General features: G+C 44.1%; 1 protein-coding gene across 1 annotated transcript in view; it reads left to right on the top strand.

Annotated features, from left to right (window-relative positions):
- Nucleotides 1-583: 583 nt before the first annotated feature.
- The window catches only part of LOC130200232 (proton myo-inositol cotransporter-like), a 76,622-nt gene continuing 55,038 nt past the window's right edge, over nucleotides 584-22,167 (top strand). The window contains exons 1-3 of the mRNA XM_056424286.1: nucleotides 584-1,330; nucleotides 14,907-15,066; nucleotides 18,077-18,282. Coding sequence (XP_056280261.1) covers nucleotides 742-1,330; nucleotides 14,907-15,066; nucleotides 18,077-18,282 — 955 coding nt within the window. The 5' untranslated portion in view covers nucleotides 584-741. The remainder of the gene's footprint in view (nucleotides 1,331-14,906; nucleotides 15,067-18,076; nucleotides 18,283-22,167) is intronic.

Here is a 22,167-nt window from a genome sequence, read left to right as displayed (position 1 = left end):
CCTGTCAATGTGTGTCACGTGCCCCGACACTGTGTTTGTTTTGAGTAAATCAGACTACAGAATGATGGACCTGTAGTACCAGAGTCAGGCCTGCAGGGGGCATCCGTTTTCCTTTTATGCCTGAGGCTGTGGCTCATCGGTGAATTATTTGCGACTGAAGCCAATCTGACATACGTGTCATTTCATATTTATATTTCATTTGATATATTGTACGCATGTGTATCTATAAATAGCCTTTTAATTTTGTTTTATAAATAATGTTGTATTCTACTTTGTTAGAACTTATGTGGTACCTATAACAATGTGCACCAACGTGCCCATCCCAGTGTCCATTTATTTCCATATAGATTATTTAGTGATGAATGATTTTCAATAAACGCTATAAATGAATTGAAGGTCCTTCACTCCGGCATCATGCTTCCAAAACAGTGTTTCTTTGCGTCACGCCGACGCTCATAATGACGAAGTGCTCCACTACACTCCTCCTATCTTACCTTTCCTCCCCACTCTTCTCCAAGTCTCCCATCAGGACCACAGGGATGTGATGCGCGGACACACACGCGAGGCTGGGAAAACAACTTCTGAGTTCGGGAGTGATTTCTGGATATAACTCGGCGGCGAAGGGGGGTGGGGTGGGAACATCAGTAAAGTGTGTTTTTGTTTTCTTTTTCTTTTTCTTTTTTTCAGCATCAAATACAACTAAGCAACCACCACCCCCCGGTCCCGTGCTGTGTTTCCCATATGTCGCGAAAGCAGCTGGACCATGACTACAGCCTCCGTAGTATGAGCAACCTGATGGGCGAGCGCAGGAAGAAAGTGAGCGACGGAGGAGAGCGGAGTCTCATCAAGACTCCGTCCAGCGCCAGCATCAACAGCCATGGCGCCTCCTCCTCCTCCGCCACCGCCGCCGGGGCTCCCGCCTCCGGTGCGCCCGCGGCGGCGCCCCCCTCATCCACCGGGGACCTGGAGAGGGCTGCGCGTAAGCAGTTCCAGCAGGATGTCACGCCCGGCTTCGTCTACGTCCTGGCCGCGTTCTCCGCCCTGGGGGGGTTCCTGTTCGGCTACGACACCGGGGTGATCTCCGGGGCGATGCTCCTGCTGAAGAGGGAGCTGGACCTGAGCGCCCTGTGGCAGGAGGTGCTCATATCGAGCACCGTGGCCGCGGCCGCCCTGTCCGCCCTGCTGGGCGGCTTCCTCAACGGGCTCTTCGGGCGCAGGGTGTGCATCCTGCTGGCCAGCTTCTTCTTCGCCGTCGGCGGTGTCGTGCTGAGCACCGCGCCCGGCAAGGAGGTCCTCCTGGCGGGGAGGATCATCGTCGGCGTGGGGCTCGGTAAGACACAACACGATGCTTTGTTGGAGCCCCAATCACAAGTTTTTCATTCTCCACGAATTGAATTGTAACCCAATAGATTAGATTTAGGCCTACACATAACTTTTATGTACGCTCAAAAAAACAATTCAAGCCCTTCTTAGAGGTGACACATTTAAATATTGTTTGATACATTTAAATAAATCAATTACAAAACGAAGATATTTATATTGAATGGGTGTAACACAAAATGTATGAATACTTTCATTTATTAGATTTATTTAGGTTACACTCACAAAAACGATTCAAGCCCTTCTTCGAGGTGACACATTTAAATATTGTTTGATACATTTAAATAAACCAATTACAAAAATAGATATTTATATTTAATGGGTGTAACACAAAATGTATGAATACTTTCATTTATTAGATTTATTTAGGTTAGATGGTGTGCATATCAACTCAAAATAAATGGGTTTCATTGAGGACTACCCTTTGCGCATGCGCCAGCTGAAAATCAGTTGTTTACATGAGGTGAACACACCTTCAGGGCTGTACGGTGGTGTAGTGGCTAGTGCTGTTGCCTCAAAGCCTGAGGTCCGTGGGTTCAATTCCCAGTCGGGGTGGTCCTTCTGTGTGGAGTTTGCATATTTTGTTAGTTTATATTTTGAGTTGGACAAACACAAATTAATTTAATTTAATGAATATCGTTATTTTATTTGAGATGTATTTGATACAAATGAGTTGGACTAACTTAATTACATTTTATTGCACTGATGTGCTAAATTTGAGTTGGAGTTGCATATAATTATTGGATGGAAAACCTGCCAACAATTTAATTGAGTTCATCCAATGAGTCATTTCTTTGAGTGTAGATAAAGTTGCTTTTAAAATTGACCCCCTCCCCCCCCCCCCCTCTGACAGCACTAGTAGGCTATAGTGATATGTTATTGATTTCCATGTCAACATTTACCATGCATTTGCTTCCCATCACATGTCCAGTGGTCAGAATGAGCTTAATTGATATTGTCATCCCTACAAGTTACACAGCGTGGGCCCCTCTGTTTGCTCCTGCATGCCACTTTGCCATCTTTGTTATTATCATCACGAAGATCGTTATTAGATGTAGTTGGATGCCATTAAGTGATTAGAGAAAAAGCCAACTCTGGATGCTAAATAAAAGAGGGGATATTATTATCTCAGCACGCCCCAAACGGAAGTCAAGATGTAGCTCAGAAGCGAGCAGGAGATTCTCGGTGTCGACGAGGTCGTCTTCCTGGCACGCTGATGTCAGAGTTACATTCATCTGATTGGCCCCGTTCCTGCTTCCTCCCCTTCTGATAAATACCTTTGCACATTCCCTTCCTACTTCTTCCTTCCCCGCGTGAATACATTTCCGCTCTCTTTCGCCTCTCTTGAATCATTCCCCCCCCCCCCCCTTCTCTCTCTCTGCCTGTTCCTCCTTCTGCTCTCTGCCTACTTCATGCAGATCAGAGCCTTTTGATCCGAAATCTACGTCTACCCCACATTATTTATAGTGGTTGGTGTTGCATGACTCACATCCTCTGTGCAAAAGAACCGTTAGAACTGGCTTTCCATGCCGAGCGTCAATGGCACTCGTCTTGGCCACCGCCTCGGAGTAGTACGCTCTCTCCTCAGTGATATGTGGAGGAATGGCAGACCATATTGTATCTCCTCAGTAAACCCCTTGGGAACAGAGGGGAGGCTTATCTCTCAAATAAACATCGCTGACAGTGAAGAGCTCTGTGTTTTTCTTCCTCTAATTATTGACGTTATAATCGAGATTTGCTTTTGAGTTCCGTTTTTATTTCTTATCGTGATAAATGGCTGTTATTTAGATTCTCACTGTGTGGTATATAAATCAACCAAGCATTTTTATTTATGTATCCGGCATCAGGAATGTGCAGATGATGAATGTTTCTCAGCTTTCTTGGCACTTGATAAATTGCAAATAGAGAAATACTGGGAAATACTTCTCTGATTTGCATTGAATGTATATTTCGACACATGTTGGATCTAATGTGAGGAAATCTGGATCAGCTGATTGTCAGGAAATGCTGCTATGCAAAACGTGGGGGAACAATGAAACGACAACTAAAAAAACGTTGACGAAACTAAATGGAAGCTTCCTGTCTCCTGTGATGGAAACGGCTCGGGTCACTCAGGAAAAAGCTTTTCTCACTGGACAAGAAAGAATCCAATCAGAAGTTAATGAGGCTTGTGAAGGGTCCAAAACGAGTCGTAATGTCTTCAGACACTCTGTGTGCAGCTCATCTCTTTGACATATTTGCATGTACCTGTTGCTATTGGAGATAGACGTTTACTACTTTCCACCACCGACTGTTACATAATTAAACATACTTCAAAGATGACAATGTTGCAGCAAACAACTGTTTGCTGTGTGAAGATATCGGGGATTAATATCCAAGAAGTCGCTCTCCATCTGTGAGTGAAAAGAAGTCACCAACCACCAGCCCCATATGTCATGGACGACAGGCAGTTATCGTGACATCCGGTCTCTCGGCAATGCTTTTGTTTAGAACCACCGACAAGGAAATGGAATGGAGAGAATTCATTATTTTCAGAGATTTTAATTAAAAATATATCTTTTTGGGGGAATATATTATATTGTCTTTCCCTTAAAAAATAAAAATGCAGCAGCTACACACACTTCAATTACATACACAGACTCTGACTGCTAATATGGAGGAACCAACCGCCCGGGTCATTTTAGCTGTTACATTATACGTAACCCCTGCCCTTCCGCCAACACAATCTTCTCCAATGCGGTCATCTTCATTACAAGAGCGTGCATGAGCCCCCCCCCCCCCCCCCCACACACCTCCCCCGCTCCCCTCGATGGATAATGAAATACATCCTGTCACCGCAATTAGCTGATGGGGACGCTAATTAGGCAGAAGTACTTTTTTCAGCGCGTGCAATTATTTCCGGCCGAGCTGCGGTTCGCACGTCGACACCGACTCAGGGAAAAAGCCAATTGCCTAACATTTCGGAACTGAAAGGTCACGGGGGAGGAAAGGCCACACACACACACACACACACACAGCCCTTCCTCTCTGGACGTGGAGCCACGCGCGTCTGGTTCATCACGGTCGCTGATCTGACCGTTTGCCGGAGCACGGGGACTGTTTTGCGATACGAGCTGTTGCTCGTCGGACCCGACAGACGGTATTGAACCAGACGGTTCATCAGGGCCGACTTGTGTTAGAAATCGAGCCAATCAGACAAAGAGGTTGTTCCTCGCTGCACGGGGATGTATGTGTGGAAAGATGTTTTAATCAAGGAGGAGAAATCCATTCGTGTTTTCTGTCCTGGACGTGGGATGTGTCGGAGTTCTTTTTCAATCAATCTTTTTAATCCAGCCAATCTTGAACTAGACCCTTGAGTGACAGCCGGGCCAGCGAGCCAATCATCAGCAGCTATTATTGCATTTCTTCTTCCCCAGACCACACCGGCTGTGGGTTTAATGATGATGTTTTAATCAGTTTATATTGAGCATGTAGCCGTGCTAGATTTCAGTAGGAATTGACTAATTGACAGTGACAATACGTTTTCCTTTAACCTGCAATTATCCTTGTGTGTGTTGCTTTGCGGCAACAAAAACAAAAAACACACACAATGTCGAAAAATAGACTTGGCAAAGAAGTTCTGCCGTTCCCCGCCGTATACCTCCAGAGACTCCATGTAAAAATGATGGATTCTCTCTGTGCTCTCTGTGTGTTTGATATCGAGGGTCTGAAGGGAGCCATTAAATGTTTTTCTTGAAAGAAATCCACTCTGATGCCTTCGGCCCTCGTTAGTCGTAATCCGCTCCCTTGCACACACACCGGCGCACAAACACGAGCCCACACCCTCACAGCGTGTGCATAATCACGTTGTTCAGGGTAAATGATCAGTTACACATGTTTAATCCTTGGAGACAGCAGAGGAAAGGGTCTGCATCAAAAACGCCAGTTAATTACATTGTAATAACATTTAATTATTACCGGGAGGTTTGATAACTAATTAGTATTCCTAGCCGAGCCAGGTGGAAGTATTGATTTGTTTACGCCAGATTATTGTTGTTAATTTTTCAAGTAAATAGTTCTTGGCTCAACATTTGTGCAGTTTGAGGTTTTCTTTCCTTCCCCGTGTGGTTTTATAAGAACACAGTAATGTAAAATACATAATAAAGAAACTCCGGTCAAATTAGTCACACTTATTGAAATGAATTAACAAAGGACACAACCTCTCCTGCTGTAACCGGTGAATGTAATCACCACTCACACCACTTCACCCATTTGAAAGTCAACGACAGCGCTATCTGGGGGAGGTTTCGCTTAATCCGCGCGTTTTCAAGGATGCGCCATTAGCCTCTAATTAGCTTCCTCCATCACTACCAGACGCGCAGCAGCAGAAAACGTCTCTTTAGCAACGCGCGGTGACGGCAAGTCGGGCGGAGTATCTCCTCCTCGCTCTCTGATCCAGTGAGTCGGAGCCTGACATGTGTACGACGAGCCCCGAGGCCGCCTTCACAAGCCCAGACAAAGGCTTTGTTTAACTGCTGCTGTGAGGCTGAGCGTGGCCAGACGATGGCTGTGTGAAGGCGTGAGTGTGTGTGTGTGTGTGTGTGTGTAAGGAGAACGCAGTGCTGGGAGCTGTCTGCTGGTGCTGAAAAAGAGCTCATTTATGGAGACGGGGGAACGCACTGCGAATGTGTTGGTACGAGAGTGAAGATACTTGACCTTTGGTTGAAGTCCTTTAGCTCTCAGTGGAGAACCTTCAGAGGGAAATGACGACTTGAGAAGCTTTACAAATCTACTTTACGATAACGTGTCGAACATAAACACGTCTCTGTGAGTCCCACCAACAGTGAAGAGCTGTAGAGATTTGGGAAACGTGACTCTGGCTAAACTGTGTGTATTGGAACACAGTTTGGTTGCACCTCAAACAGATTACTGATAAAAGCATTATTTACATGTCTGGGGGTTAAACATCCATTGGAGTATTTATTGTGCCAGCCAAATCAAATTGTTTATCGTGTGGTCATCCTGCGTTTCTTTACAATGCATAATAATACGTGACGTGTCTCTTTACGGGGCTTGTACACATATGTGTCAATGTATTATTATTATCTTTATTTAAAAGGGACCAGATTGTAGCTTCAGCTAATTTGCATATGTAGACCCTTGATAATAATAAACATACAAACAGTAAAATATAAGACACACTACAACACAATGCGAAGCTACAGTACAGCACATTACAAGTAAGTAATACATACCATTAAAAGTAAGTAATAAAAACCATTAAAAGTAAGTCATACTGTTGTGGCAAAAATAAAGAGCAGAGAGACAATGATTTGATGTAGCAATCCAGCGGGACTGTATTGATGAGCACAAGGCAACATCCAACAAGTCCATCTTTCTTGAATTTTTAGCACATATTTGTAGTGTAAATGTAACCCTCCCATCAGACCTTTTAACCAATCACATCAATTATTTGATGATTTACTCTGGTTGGATCAAGGTGACAGTGACCCAACCGCACTAGATCACAAGGGATCGTAGTCCGCATTCAGGAGAACATCTGTTACAGTAAATAACCGAGTGTCATAGCAAGGTACATCATTATTTATGTTGGCTAACTAAGAAGTTCAACCAAGGTTATATGATTTCCCCCAACATATCCCCCCTCTGGGGGTCTCTGGACCCCCATCCTAATTTCATATAACATTGGTCTGATAGGACATGTAACCCAAAGTATTGATCTCTTACAGCATGATAACAACGTAGTGGTTATACACTCAATACAGAATCCATGACCGAGTGGTTATGTAAATTATATAAGAATACATAACATTTTAATTGAACAACCTGATTTCAAATACATCATGCAATATTAAAGGTTCACTTTTCATATAAGCACAAAAAAAACCATAGGTTGCTGTTACAGGAAAAACTTCCTTATGGTCCTTGCCCACCAAGCGACCACCATTCTGGCATGAAGTGAACCTGTTCTTGCAGACAAACATGCATTTAACTGATTCATCACACATTGTAGTTTCTGCTAATTATTTAACCCTATACCTGTACTTATTAGATGCACAGTTTATAATACACCTCAATTCAACATGTGTTTTTGGTAAAACACTAGTACATTTGCTCTGTGAATCATTTGATTAATACATGCATTTTATAGTAACACTCTTATTTTTATAAATTTTGCGCTTCGTCCTTCTGGAAAGATAATCCAACATGTGACGTGGTGATCTTGGACTTGTTCTTCTTTCAACAACCTTTAGGTTGTCGTCTTGGCTGAAATGCCTTCTAGTCCTGTTTCCTCCATGTAGTCTGAGTCCTTCAGATAGTCCGAAACGGGAAACAGGTTTGGTAGTCCAATCACCATTTGAGCAAACTGGGCCTTTGTCCCTCGATCGATCGTCATCATGTTCATCATCTGAGCCAGTTGGAGGTCAGCCATAACACCCATCTGTTTGTCCATAGTTCTCCGACACTGCCTCCTCAGGATGGGTATGATGCAACATGCCAATAGAAAAGCTACAATTAGTACTATCAATGCGCTAATGCCCGTATTTACCAATACAGACCCCCATTCTCCAAACATTTGGTCTAACCAAACCCATAACCATCCCCCCTTGCCAGCATTTCTAAGTGTAAGCTATGACAATGCTGGCATAGGTCCTTGTCTATCATGGGTTTGAATATATGTGGTTGCATCGTACTCAACTGATTCATGGGTTCTGGCTTCTCTCCAAGATGGTTGAAGTGTCATCATCTGGCTGCTGTCCTGCATGCTCTCTAATCGTCACAGGTTCCACCATCGTCAGTCTCTCCTTCCCCGTGCTCCCCGTCAACGTCCATATCAGGAAGCTCATTAGTTTGAACACATGTTCCAGGCTCACCTTGTTGGTCATTGTCATCTGCTTTCAACAGTCCTTGGTATTGTCCTTCGTGCAAAGACTCAAGTGATACCACGTTGTACTTCCTTTGACCTGGACCGCTGTTGGCGTTGCTCGCACCACTCTGTAGGGACCTTCCCGTCTTGGCTTGTGCCACTTTCGTCAGAAGATCTTGATGTACACCTGGTACCACTGGTTTCTGGTCGGACCTCGGTTCCTTTCCCTTCTCCTGGAGATAGATAGATCTATGTATGGCAGTTAGTTGCTCCATATAGTCTTTTAGCTCCAGCTGCAGCTTCTCAAGTGGGGGTCCCTTGTAGGGCCCCCTGAGTTGAGGTGCTGGCATAGGTGTGCCTGTTAACATTTCATGCGGTGTTAAATGCGTCTGAACTAACTCCCCTCTCTGCTCTCTCTTACTTGCTTATTCTTTCTATTAATTCCACTAACCCATCTCTTCCATTCTTTCCTAACTCCCCTTTATGCTCTCTCTTCTCGCCCCCTCTGACTTGCTTTGTCTTTCTATTAATCTATTAATTCCACTAACCCGTCTCTTACACTCTTTCCTAACTCCGACCTTCAACAAGTAAATTGTTTTTAGTTCTACCTCTCTTCTTTACACGTTCCACTGGTGTCACACTCATTCCCCCCCCCCCCTCTATTTTATAAAGTTCAAGCAGGTTATTTCTCATTAATAATGGAAAATAATTATGCTCACTGCTGTATTCTTAAAATAATTCTAAAATTAAAAAAATAACAAATACAAATTGTAAAACAAAGCTATTAGTTCATAATTATGCAAAGCCAATAGTTTGTATTATGCAAAGCCAATAGTTTATAATAATGCAAAGCCAATAGTTTGTATTATGCAAAGCCAATAGTTTGTAATCATGCAAAGCCACCCCCCACGTTGGGCTCCAATATGTTGTGGCAAAAATGAAGAGCAGAGAGACAATGATTTGATGTAGCAATCCAGCGGGACTGTATTGATGAGCACAAGGCAACATCCAACTTTCTCAAATATTTAGCACATATTTGTAGTGTAAATGTAACCCTCCCATCAGACCTTTTAACCAATCACATCAATTATTTGAAGAGCCGGGCACATGATTTACTCTGGTTGGATCAAGGTGACAGTGACCCAACCGCACTAGATCACAAGGGATCGCAGTCCGCATTCAGGAGAACATCTGTTACAGTAAATAACCGAGTGTCATAGCAAGGTACATCATTATTTATGTTGGCCAACTCTAAGAAGTTCAACCAAGGTTATATGATTTTCCCCAACAATACATACCATTAAAAGTAAGTCATAAAAACCATTAAAAGTAAGTAATACATACCACTAAAAGTAAGTAATACATACCATTAAAAGTAAGTAATAAATACTATTAAAAGTAAGTAATACATACCATTAAAAGTAAGTAATACAAGCCATAGTAATGTTGCTCAATGAGTACGTATGTAGGATGTGACTTGGAGACGATTCCTCAGGCCTCAACATGTCACTCAGAGGCCTGCGGGGCTGTGTGTGGCTCGGCTGACACAAGCTGCCATTGCATATGGTTGAGAGGCACAACACGGGAACACGGAGGGAAACGAGCAAGAGGAGGGTGAAGAGGCGTGGCTGCATGAGGTGAATACACATCGAGGCATTACTGCAGATCAGTGACGTGCGGTGAGATTCATGGTTGGTGAGGCACTGACTCCTTTCGTGTCAGATTTACAAATATATAAGCCCAAAAGGGTAGCTTATTCAATTGGCTACTGGTTATTTCATGTCTCATCAGCATTCTTCACACAACACACACGCGCACACACACACGCACACGGTACATATTACAGATACGTAAAGGTAAGAAACAGTTTGAAGCAAACCTTTTAGCTCTACCTGTGTTAATCACGTCCACTTTTGACTGAAAGTCCAGTTTTGAGACATTGTTAAGCTTAGATATATAATCCTCTTCCATGTTGGCAGTCTGGCGCAGCAAAATACAAAAACAAACGGACTTGACTCGCTTGGCGCCTCTGCGTAGAAGAAGCAGCAACAAGTACCTGTTGGCTCACTAGCGCCCCTTCAGTGAGGCAGAGTATTATCTGCCTCACCCTGCGCCTTTTCACTGCGGCTTTATTTCCCATCAGCAAAACTAAATATGTCACTTACAAACATTAAACTGTAATGGTTAGAGACCTTAGCCAGACTGTGGATTATCAGGGCAAATAAACATATCTGCAAACATTATATTGGCGACATGCAGAGATACGGCAACCCGCACGGGCCAATTGCATGCATCAACCCAGTTTGTGATGGATTGCGCAATCAGAGGTGAGGCTCGACTCGTCGCTGCCTCAACTCTAGTTACCTTCGCATTGAAAATGCCGGAAGGTTATGTTTTGATCGCCGTGTATTTATTTATTTATTTATTTGTATGCGTGTTATTCGCAAAACTCAAAAAGTATTGAACCGAATCGCATGCAATTTGGTGGGATGATTGTTTATTATCCGGGGACCAGTTGATTAGATTTTGGGATCGATCGGGTCAAAGGTCAAGGTCAAAGGTCATGAACAGGTCAAAATCTTTCGCAGAACTCAAAAAGCATTGAACCGAATCGCATGAAATTTGGTGGGATGATTGTTTATTATCCGGGGACCAGTTGATTAGATTTTGGGATCGATCGGATCAAAGGTCAAGGTCAAAGGTCATGAACAGGTCAAATATTCTTGAATCACATGGAATTTGGTGGGATGATTGGTTATTATCCGGGGACCAGTTGATTAGATTTTGGGATTGATCGGGTCAAAGGTCAAGGTCAAAGGTCATGAACAGGTCAAATCTTCTTGAATCACATGGAATTTGGTGGGATGATTGGTTATTATCCGGGGACCATTTGATTAGATTTTGGGATCAATCGGGTCAAAGGTCAAGGTCAAGGTCATGGAAAGGTCAACATCTTTTTTTTTACCATAGCACGATACATTTTTGTCCAATTGGCATGCAACTAATGCCAAAATGTTCATAATTCAATGCCCAATCTTGTGATATAGATAGATAGATAGATAGATAGATAGATATATACTTTATTAATCCCCAAGGGGAAATTTGTCGAGCCAGTAGCAGCAACACACAAGAATAAAAATAAAAATAAAAAACACAAATATAAGAAGGGTTAGGGTGATCTGGCAAGAGGTGAACTGTTGTAGAGCCTCATAGCCGTCGGCAGGAATGTTCTCCTGTATCTCTCCTTGTGGCAGCGGAGCGTGAGGAGACGTCTGGAGAAAGTACTGTCTCTGTCCCTGTAGGAGGTGGTGGAGAGGGTGGTCCGGGTTGTCCAATATGGACACCAGTTTCTTCAACGTCCTCCTCTCCACCACCTGTTCCAGGTGCTCCAGCTGGCAGCCGATGATGGAGCCAGCCTTCCTAACCAGTTTGTTAAGACGGCTGGTGTCACCGGTTCCGATGCTGCTCCCCCAGCAGACAATGGCAAAGTGCAGCACACTGGCCACAACCGACTGGTAGAATAACTCCAGCATCTTGCTGCACACGTTGAAGGATCGAAGCTTTCTCAGGAAAAAGAGTCGACTCATCCCCTTCTTGTACACAGCGTTGATGTTGGCCTTCCAGTTCAGTCGGCTGTCGATGGAGACGCCCAGGTACTTGTACTCCTCCACCATGTCCACGTCCACTCCCAGGACACTCAGAGGTGTAGGAGCTGTCGCCTTCCTCCTGAAGTCCACCACCATCTCTCTGGTCTTGGCCACGTTCAGCCGCAGGTGGTTCTCATCGGCCCACTTTACAAAGTCACTCACCACTGCCCTGTACTCCTCCTCCCGTCCATCCCTAATACACCCGACCACTGCAGAATCATCAGAGTACTTCTGCAGATGGCATGACTCCGTGTTGTACTGGAAGTCACTGGTGTACAGGGTGAAGAGGAAGGGAGACAGAACAGTTCTCTGTGGGTTTCAACATCACTGACCACCGTTCCAGACAGCACACGCCCATTCTGACAAACTGTGGTCTGCCTGTGAGGTAGTCAGTGATCCAGGAGATGGTGGACGCGTCCACCCCGACCCCCCGCAGGTTCTCACTCAGCAGCAGTGGCTGGATGGTGTTAAATGCACTGGAGAAGTCAAAAAGTGACTCTCACAGAGACACCGGTTCCATCCAGGTGCGACTGAGCTCGTTGCAGCAGGTAGATGATGGCGTGGTCCACTCCCACATGAGGCTGGTAAGCAAATTGCAGAGGGTCCAGCGACGATTTCACCTGCGGCGGAGGTGGGCCAAGACCAGCCTCTCCAGCACCTTCATCACATGGGAGGTGAGGCGACGGTCGGTAGTCGTTGAGGCCAGATGGTGTTGACTTCTTGGGACAGGGACCAGGCACGACGTCTTCCACAGCACCGGGACTTCCCCCAGCCTCAGGCTGAGGTTGAAGAGGCGCTGCAGGACACCAGACAGCTGGGTGGCGCAGGTCTTTAGGACCCTGGGGCTGATGCCATCAGGACCTTCAGCTCTGCGCTGGTGTAGTTTCTCCAGCTGTCTTCTCACCTGGTCAGTCGTCACAGAGAGAGGGGGGAGGGTGGAGGAGCCCATTGTTATTGCGAAGGTATGCGAAGGTATGCGCTCTACCGAGTTCCCGTTCTAGTTTCATCCTGTAGGAAATAGGAAAATTCTGCGATTTTGACTATAAAATGTTAGAAATTAGTCATACATAAAGATCGGTGGACAAATATTAATTTAAATTTGATGTCATCATTATTTTATTTTTTATTTACATTTTTTACTTTTTTTACTCATGATGACAGGTGAGGCTCTGTTTGTAGAATGGCATGAAATCTGTCTTTCCGTTTACCCGTTAAGTCGTTAAACTCAAAGTGGATATGTTTTCTTGTCACTAAAAGGAGTATGCTTAGTCTCCCGGGAGATGGTAGAGTGTGGCATTTCAGTGATGTGTTTACAGGTGGGTGTCGTTGCCACGATGCCACTCGTGTACAAGACTCACTGCGTTTGTGAGGTGAATTAATTAGAGCCCTGACTCTGATGTGTAACCTTCAACATGGAGTTTAGTTTAGTTCTTCTCGTGTCTGTGTTTCTGCAGCATCTCTCATAAAGCTCACGAAGGATGAGAGTTTCCATCAAATTAGCCGAGCAGACTGATTCGGTTTTCGGTGATGATCTGGATCTCGGATTTCCACCGTCTGATGATAATCCTTTTTATTTTTTTATTTTTTTAAGCCATAACTTAGATTGAGACTCCAAATCCTGGGTGTGTTTGCAGGGTCAGGAAATGAATGTGTAGATGTAAGAGAGGAAGAGAGGACCGGTGTATCTGGTCGTAACAGCCGGCCGTCTACGAGCGTCTCAACACTGACCTGACCGCTTGGCGTTGAACCATTAATGTCAACATTTTTGACACAGGGTGGAAACAAAACTTGTCTTTTTTTTTAATGGTGGTTCTAAAATCGCTCTTTTCTGTTGAGAAAAAAAAGAAGAGGAACAAAATATGTTATTCCTCGCACTCGATTATAGATTTCCCTTCCCAGAGCTGCCCCAGCTTGTTGCCCGCTCGGAGACTGGTTTCCCAGAAAGTGTGTTGCCATAGCAACAGGTAGCCATGGCGGCCGTCGAGGGCAGGGTGGTAGCAGTGTGTGTGTGTGGGGGGGGTGGGGTGGGGTGGGAGTAGGGGGGGGGCGGGCAGAGGTGGGGAGCGGGGTGCAGGGAAAGCAGCGGCAGACTATTAATAGAGCTTATCGGGAGCCAGCTGCGGAAAGCTGCGGCCCCGTCAGATACATCAGAGGAAAACACACACTGTGATGTGTGTGTGTGAGCAGAGGAGCGTGCATGTGACTGAATGTGCCTGTGTGTGTGTGTGTGTGTGTGTGTGTGTGTGTGTGTGTGTGTGTGTGTGTATGTGTGTGCAAATGGATGTTTTCCAGAGTAGTGAAGAACCCATTACTGAGATGGGTTCACCTCATGTCCACAAGCTGCTGTTGTTGATGTCGGGGTCAAAGGTCACGGACCGTTTTAAATGAGACAAAACAGATTGTTGAAATCGTTTTTATTGGTCATTATAATTCCATAGAAAACATGTCGTAAAACACTTTGTTTTTGTCATTTTTAAAGTGTCAATTTAAACTATTCTCAAGTAAAATTACTTTGGTGATTCTTTTTTCCATCATCAGGTTTTCTCAGTGTGGTTTATGATCAAATTCCAGCTAAATTAATGTGATTCCTTCTATCCTCTGCCGTGTTATGTGTTTAGTACTAATTAGCTAATGCTATCATGTCAGCACACTCAACTATTTACATGGTAAACATACTGAACATGTTAGCGTCGTCATTGAGAGCATGTGAGCTGATGTTACAGCCCCACTGAGCCCAGAATTAGACCGTACTATGTTTGTGACGATTCTGAGGATAAAAGGAGTTAATGTTGCTTTTTATCCTCTATTTTATTGAAATTATTCATACGTTCAGTTGATTGGTTAATGTTAGTATCACGGCTCAGCTTACGAACCCCGACGAGTTCACATGTCGTACACTTTTTATTTATATGATTAAAAATACTGTCCTTTTTCATGTCAGCCATCATTTACCTTGAGATCAAGTGTAAAAGGCCCAATCGGCCTCACGTTGTGTCTCTCTGTGTTTGTAGGTGTCGCCTCGATGACTGTGCCAGTGTACATCGCCGAGGCGTCTCCACCCCACCTCCGGGGTCAGCTGGTGACGCTCAACACCCTCTTCATCACCGGCGGACAGTTCACTGCCAGCCTCGTCGACGGCGCCTTCAGCTACCTGCAGCACGATGGCTGGAGGTCAGACACGCACACACACACACACACACACACACACACATACACACACACACACACACACACAGAGGATGTGTTAATTACAATTTTATGAAAGTTTTTTATTTTTATTTATTTTTATTTTGCACAATTCAAACAATAAAACAAAATAAAAATCACAACAGAGATAAATACATATTTCAGTTCAGGAAGAGACAAAAAGCCAACTAGCTAGCTTATTTGAAGCCTCGACCTATATAATATTTAACATTTTACAAAATTACAAACATAAAATAAAAAATGCATAAGATAGACAACAAAAGAAAAAAGAAAGAAAAATAATCTAATTATATCGAGTAGTGTAGGCATGTGTGTGCATGTGTGAGTGTGTGTGTGCATGTGTGAGTGTGTGCGTGCATGTATGGAACAACGTTAAAATGGATATAAAAATGGTGAACTAATTTTTGGTTTATTTATAAAACAATTTTTGAGGGTTATAAGTGTGATTGAAACGTATATATATGGAAGATGTTTATATATATATACATATAAGATGTTACATATATATACATATTTTTTTATAGAAATGTATATATATAATTTTTTATTTTCTTTATTTAATATTAATTTTCAGATTTATTTGATTATACAAATTTAGGATATGAACATATAAGCATGTTTTTCTTTTACCTATACCTTTTCAGTCTTTTTTTTGGTATATTATATAGAATAATATTGTATTATATTGGAATGATTGACTGAATAAAATACACAACATGTGAAAGTAAGCATGGCTTGGGTTTCTTCAGGGATATTGGATCATCCCTCGTGGCGTTCCGTGGTGACGCTCAATGTCCCCATGAGTAAAACCGCTAAACATTTTGATATAATAGCTAAAACAAGAAAGACATGAACACTAATCCATAAAAAACTCTTACAAAACAGAACCAAACAGTTACGGATGGTATCCCTTGAGTCTGCATCAATACACTTGAGTCCCTTAAAAGGACCCCCATCGACGCTCACACAGCCAGATATGATACTCGCCTCTTCTCGTATTTCAAATGCCAGAAGAAGTCGGGCCGGCGCTCCAAATGTCAACACGCGCTCGGGTCGGCCCCGTAACATTTACGGACAGCAGCTGCGCCGAGCGCTCGAAAGATACGGTCGGCCTCCGTCTCTGACTTTCTTCTCCGTCTCTTCTGCCTCTGTGTGCATCATCTCCTGCCATCCCATTGGCTGCAGGTGTTCAGCCTCCGGGGGGTTTGAATGTTGAGCTGCGTGACACTTTAGATGAGAATCGTCCCGGTGGCGAAGATTCGCTTCACCTGTGTCCCTGACGGAGATCGTTTAAGAAAGCTCCTCGATTGCCGTGATTCATACGTGATAATGGCTTTTTCGGAGACGCTTATTATTGAGTTTGGAGTGTGAAGGAAGAAAAGACACATGTGTGTCTGGGTGTTCACATAAGGAAAATTCCATCATCTTATCGCAGTGGTTTTTTAAAATCTCTTATTCTTTACCTTGGCCACATCATATTTTGTATTTTTTTTTAAACAACCCCTTCGGTGAATGCAAAGTTGTGTGTATGAGCGGATACAGAGAGTCAAAGAAATCCACGCATTAGATTTTAAGGGTTAAAAATACAGTTTTTACAGTTACAGGTTATTTTGTACTCTCCCAATTTTGTACTCTGTCTGTTGCATTCAGGGTCAGTAATGTGGTAAATGGATGCAATGAATGTATATCCTATGGTTATTAAAGCAGCAGAATATAAGGGAATAAAAGCCTGGACATTTTTAATGATGCTTTTTGCTGATGCCGTGGATTCATTCTTTCTCTTCTTCCCAAACTGATTCTTATTACAATCTTGAAGCTGGATAAACTCAGTGACTTCTTCCTATGTGACTGCGTGTGAGTCTCCACGTGAACTCACTCCCCACCGCACACGAGAGAGGCCGCATCAATGTTCACTTCACTGATGGATTTTATTTGTAGAATACATGTGCAAAGAAAAGAGTCTTCAAGATGGTCTAACTAACAACAACTAAACTATAAAGTACGTTGATATATCGTTTTACATGAGATTTCAGATGCGGTCCGGCCCCTTTTACCCCTCATTTTCCTCACACCCCCCCCCCCCCTCGGACCATTGTGGCTTGATGACTTTTGTTCATATTGGTCTCATGGTCATTTAGGGACCCGTGCCAGGTCACCGAGACCCGGTTTGAGGCCCGCTCGTCTCTTTTTCAAATCAAACAGATTTTCAACTGCTATGTTTTATATTTCCACCGTGTTCAATTCAATTGAATTCAGTTTATTTTGTATAGCTCAATATCACAAATTACACAATTGCCTCAGAGGGCTTTACAATCTGTACACATACGACAGCCCTGACCTTTGACCTCACATCGGATCAGGAAAAACTACAAAGAAATAGAAAAAAGGGAAGAAACCTTCTGGAGAGCAACAGAGGAGGAGCCCTAGATGTCATGTGACCAGAATGAAGCGTTACAGAGTCGCTGTTTCTTCAGTTCTTCAGTTCTTCTGGTCTAAGTGCTTCACGCACAGCAGGGAACCACTCACTGCAGAAGGTTACTCGCACCTTGTGGATGATGCAGACGTTGCCTTTGATTATTTCAAGCAGCAGAATATGAGGGAATAAAAGCCTTGACAGTTTAACCAGTGTTTAATTGTAATGAACTTAACCACCTGATGCTTTTTGCTGGCATCATAAAATACCTACACATTAAACTGAATGTACCTTTTTTATTGGAGGCACGATGTATTCGGGTGGTCCGTATGTCTGAATGTGACATCTGAGGAACAACCTCGAGCAAATTTCGTTGAAATTTTCCTTAAACGATGAAGCGATGACATCGTTTGTACCCGCGAGGCAGTACCTTGTAGTTCATTCTATTTCTGTGAGTAATATCGAAGGAATCGGAAATCGCATGACACGCCCATCTTTTCCACGAGCACCTGTAGTCTCCGCCCTTGGTGTCCTGACTCCTCCCCTCCCCTCCCTCTGCAGGTACATGTTGGGTCTGTCGGTGCTGCCCGCCGTGCTCCAGTTTGTGGGCTTCCTGTTCCTGCCCGAGAGCCCCCGCTGGCTGATCCAGCGCGGGCTGACCCAGAAGGCCCGCCGCGTGCTCAGTCAGATCCGAGGCAACCAGAACATCGACGAGGAGTACGACAGCATCAAGAACAGCATCGATGAGGAGGAGGACGGCAGAGGAGGTAACGGGGGGCTAAACAGAGGGAGGAATGGGGCGAGAGAGCAGCTCAGGCGTTTTTTCATGAGATATTTTTATGGTGACAGTATCTGCACAGGTATCCGTGCAGTCTGTGTTTATTATTTATTTATTAGTCGTTTTGGTCTTTCGGTAACATTTGGGGTTGTTCAGCAAAGCAGTCGAGGCATTTCTTTTCGTGTGGAGGTAACTGCTGCAGGTCAGAGGTCACTGAGACCACGTCAACAGATGACGTGTTTAAAGGGACTCGCGTTTCCTCGGTACTCATGTCATCAACACCTCACAGCTGAGTCACGGCCCCCCCCCCCCCCGAGCCCCCCGAAGGCAGCGGCGGCCTCCTCTTCACTCACTCTGACGTGCTCCTCAGAGAGGCCGAGGGGACTTTAAACTCAAAGTTGACTTAACGGCAGCATTTATTTGTCTCTCAAATTTTAGACCGTAGCTTATGGTTTGGTACACTTTTATTTTTATTTGATTCCTTCTTAGTCTTGTTAAGTTTTAATAGGTTACGAGCATCTCATGCTTGATACTGTTGGCTTTAGACAGTCAAACAGGGCATCACCACGTGTTTCATAAGTCCTTTTTCATAATCTGGTTTTAGTGGAAACATGATCTAATAAAATGAAATATAGCTAAACACTGATCCATGTGGTACACCATAACAAAGATATGCAGACATCAATGACCCACGGAAGGAAACTGAAGTCTACAGCGCCGAAGACGATCCAACGACATTTAATATCGCTCAGATTTTTCCGACATGAATTTTCTTAAGCAAAATCAAGCAAAGTCTGCAATGACTGGACATCAAAACCTCCCGTTTGCCTCGGCCCGTCTGCCACGAGCAGAGAGAGTGGGAAGAGAGTGATGGAGGGGAGATGGGAGAGTCGATTAACAGGCAGGAGAGGACAAGTGGGCAGAGGGCTGAAAGAGGAGTACAAACACCGGGGAGGATGAGGAGGGCAACTATCCAACAGCGAGCCGTTACGAGGAGCTCCACGACCGTCAGGGTGCTTTGACGGAACAGCTGCGGGATCTCCGACTCCAGAGGGAGCCGGCCAACAGCCAACAGTTTCCAGTCTCCAGCTGGGCCGGCTACCAGCCGTCAGTCTACCCATCCCAGCAGCCCCCCGGCGGTCCCCGCCGTTCCTCTAGTGGATTACCCGTGTCCCGTAGGCGCCCCGGCCGACCCCAGCTGCCGCCTCGCGGCCCCCGCTGGTTCTATCGTGGTTACCCGGCGTCCCGGCTCCGGCTCCCCCTGTCCCGGCGCCGGTTTCAAAAGTATGCTGTTATTCAATTTTGAAAGTGGAGTCCCCACTCGACACCTACTCAAGTCCCCACTGGTGAAGTCTGCATGTGTGTGTGTGTCTGTGTGTGTGTGTGTGTGCGCGTCTGATGAGTGTGTGTGGGGAAATGGATGTTTTCCAGAGTCGTGCAGAGCCCATTACTGAGATGGGTTCACCTCATGTCCACAAGCTGCTGTTGTTGATGTCGGGGTCAAAGGTCACGGACCGTTTTAAATGAGACAAAACAGATTGTTGAAATTGTTTTTATTGGTCATAATAATTCAATATAAAAACACGTTGTAACACACTTTGTTTTTGTGATTTTTAAAGTGTGTGTGTGCGTGTGTGTTGGTGCAGTAGCGTTCGAGAACCAACGGTCAAGACCTCTTTCTCGGAATCAGTTGCATTTTTTGTTACTGTGAGGAGAAATCACGCGTTTTCTCTCAAAACACACACACACACTCGCTCGTGGCTCGGTCTCAGGTGCTCTCGACCTGAACACTGGGGAGTGTGTGCATGTTTTCTCACCTTAGCATCGCGGCCCTTAGCTGACACACCGGTCGCCATGGAAACAACGCTTCTCACTTCCCTTTTCCTCTCACCTCGGACCCAGCTGTGATTACCGTGTGTGTGTGTGTGTGTGTGTGTGTGTGTAAACCTCCTGTCACGCACACACATTTAACACCTTTCAACACATGTTAGTTCCTTGTTGTGAAGCTGGTTATTTACATGAGATGACATCATTGACGTGTTGTTGTGTTGCTACTTAAATGTCTTAAATGCGTGTGTGGGAAGAAGGATGTAGAAACTCTCATCTTTTGATGAGCCACAAGTCGATGAGCTCCGATTAACGTAGTGTCAGCCCGAGAGGTGCGAAGGAGAGAGAGGAGGAACAGAGAGGAGGGGGAGAAAGAGAGAGGAGGGGTAGGAGAGGTCAAGGAGAAGGTGAAGCGAAAAAATGGAGGTGTTTGGGCAGCAATTATGACGGAGAAGCAATATCGCGGGCCAATTCTGCCGACCGTTCTTCACGAGAAGCCTCATCGCGCATCGTTTTGGACGCATCGATTTCTTCGGGGGGCTCGTTCCAGACAACGCTGAGCAGACTCAGATGTAACCTGACAAAAACAAAGGTCACGAATGGACTCTGAGTGATGGTGGCAGCATAAATACAGCTACATTACAGAGATGTCTTCTTCTTTTTTTAGTAGCAGCAAACCGGTTGAGATGAACAACAAATAAAATATACATTTAGTTTCATTTTGGAGAGGATAATTGATGACTACAGCATTCACTAGACTAAGGTGATGTAGTTTCAAATGGTTCTTCTTTGATGTGAGGAGGCCTCTATATTTAGGTCTATTGCCGAGTATGAAACAAGAGTATATTTCTCTTTAGACTTAAAAAGGTTGCTGAAACACAAGTTGGTTGATTAGACATTTTGACTTGTGCCTCTAAAGCACAGGTATATATTTTAACATTTAGATTTAGGACGGCTCACTTCCAGTAAAAGATGTTTATTAGCAGGATGCTGAAGGTCTCTGAGTGAGTTAGCAAGAGCTAAACATATAACAACCTTTACAGTGTGGAGCAGAACGGTTGAGTAAGTAACTTTTTACAGGGATCCTTTAAAGGGGGTGGAGTGTTTCAAATCTGGGCAATAACAGCAATATATACACTACCGTTCTAAAGTTTGGGGTCACTTAGAAATGTCCTTATTTTTTAAAGAAAAACACTGTTATTTTCAATGAAGATAACATAAAATGAATCATAAATACACTCTCTACATAGTTAATGTGGTAAATGACTATTCTCTGGTTGTTAATGAAGTCTCTACATAGGTGTATAGAGGCCCATCTCCAGTGTTCCAATGGTCCATTGTGTTATCGCCTTAGAAGACTAACGGTGGTGTAGAAAACCCTTTTTATGTGAGCACAGCTGAAAACAGTTATGCTGGTGAGAGAAGCTCTAAAACTGGCCTTCCTTTGAGTGACAAGTTTGAAGAACAAAATTAATATTTAAAATAGAAATCATTATTTCTAACCATGTCAATATCTTGACTATATTTTCTTTTCTTTTTGCAATTCATTTGATAAATGAAGTGTGAGTTTTCATGGAAAACATGAAACGTTCTAGGCGACCCCAAACTTTTGAAGGGTAATGTATATTTATTTTTTAGCCATTTTAGGAGTCATTTAATGCTCATTTGAAGGCCTATTTCTATCAAATATAAGCCCTGAAATGCGTCACAGATCTGAGGGGAACCGGAGAGGTGGCTGATCATTATCTCTAGGCTCTTCACCTTTCATATTACATGTAGGCTTTTGGTCCATTGTTAATAGGAAAATATGAAGTCGTGCAGCTTTAAAGACTCGGGGCGCGGTTCCTCTTTAAAGAAAGAGAACTTCCTGTCTGCGTATCCAGATTGGATTTGAAAAGGACAGAAATTGCTCAATGTCAACCACTTCTGACATTCATTGAGCACATTACATAAGACGCCGCGGTAGACTCACAGCCAGTTATCAGGATGAGTGGGTATATTGTTTGAAAATGAATACGGCCTCGTATGAAAGCTGGAACGCGAGTAG

The sequence above is a fragment of the Pseudoliparis swirei genome, chromosome 10, assembly GCF_029220125.1.
Source record: "Pseudoliparis swirei isolate HS2019 ecotype Mariana Trench chromosome 10, NWPU_hadal_v1, whole genome shotgun sequence".
NCBI classification, from domain to species: domain Eukaryota; kingdom Metazoa; phylum Chordata; class Actinopteri; order Perciformes; family Liparidae; genus Pseudoliparis; species Pseudoliparis swirei.
This window is presented reverse-complemented; position numbering and strand designations above follow the sequence as displayed.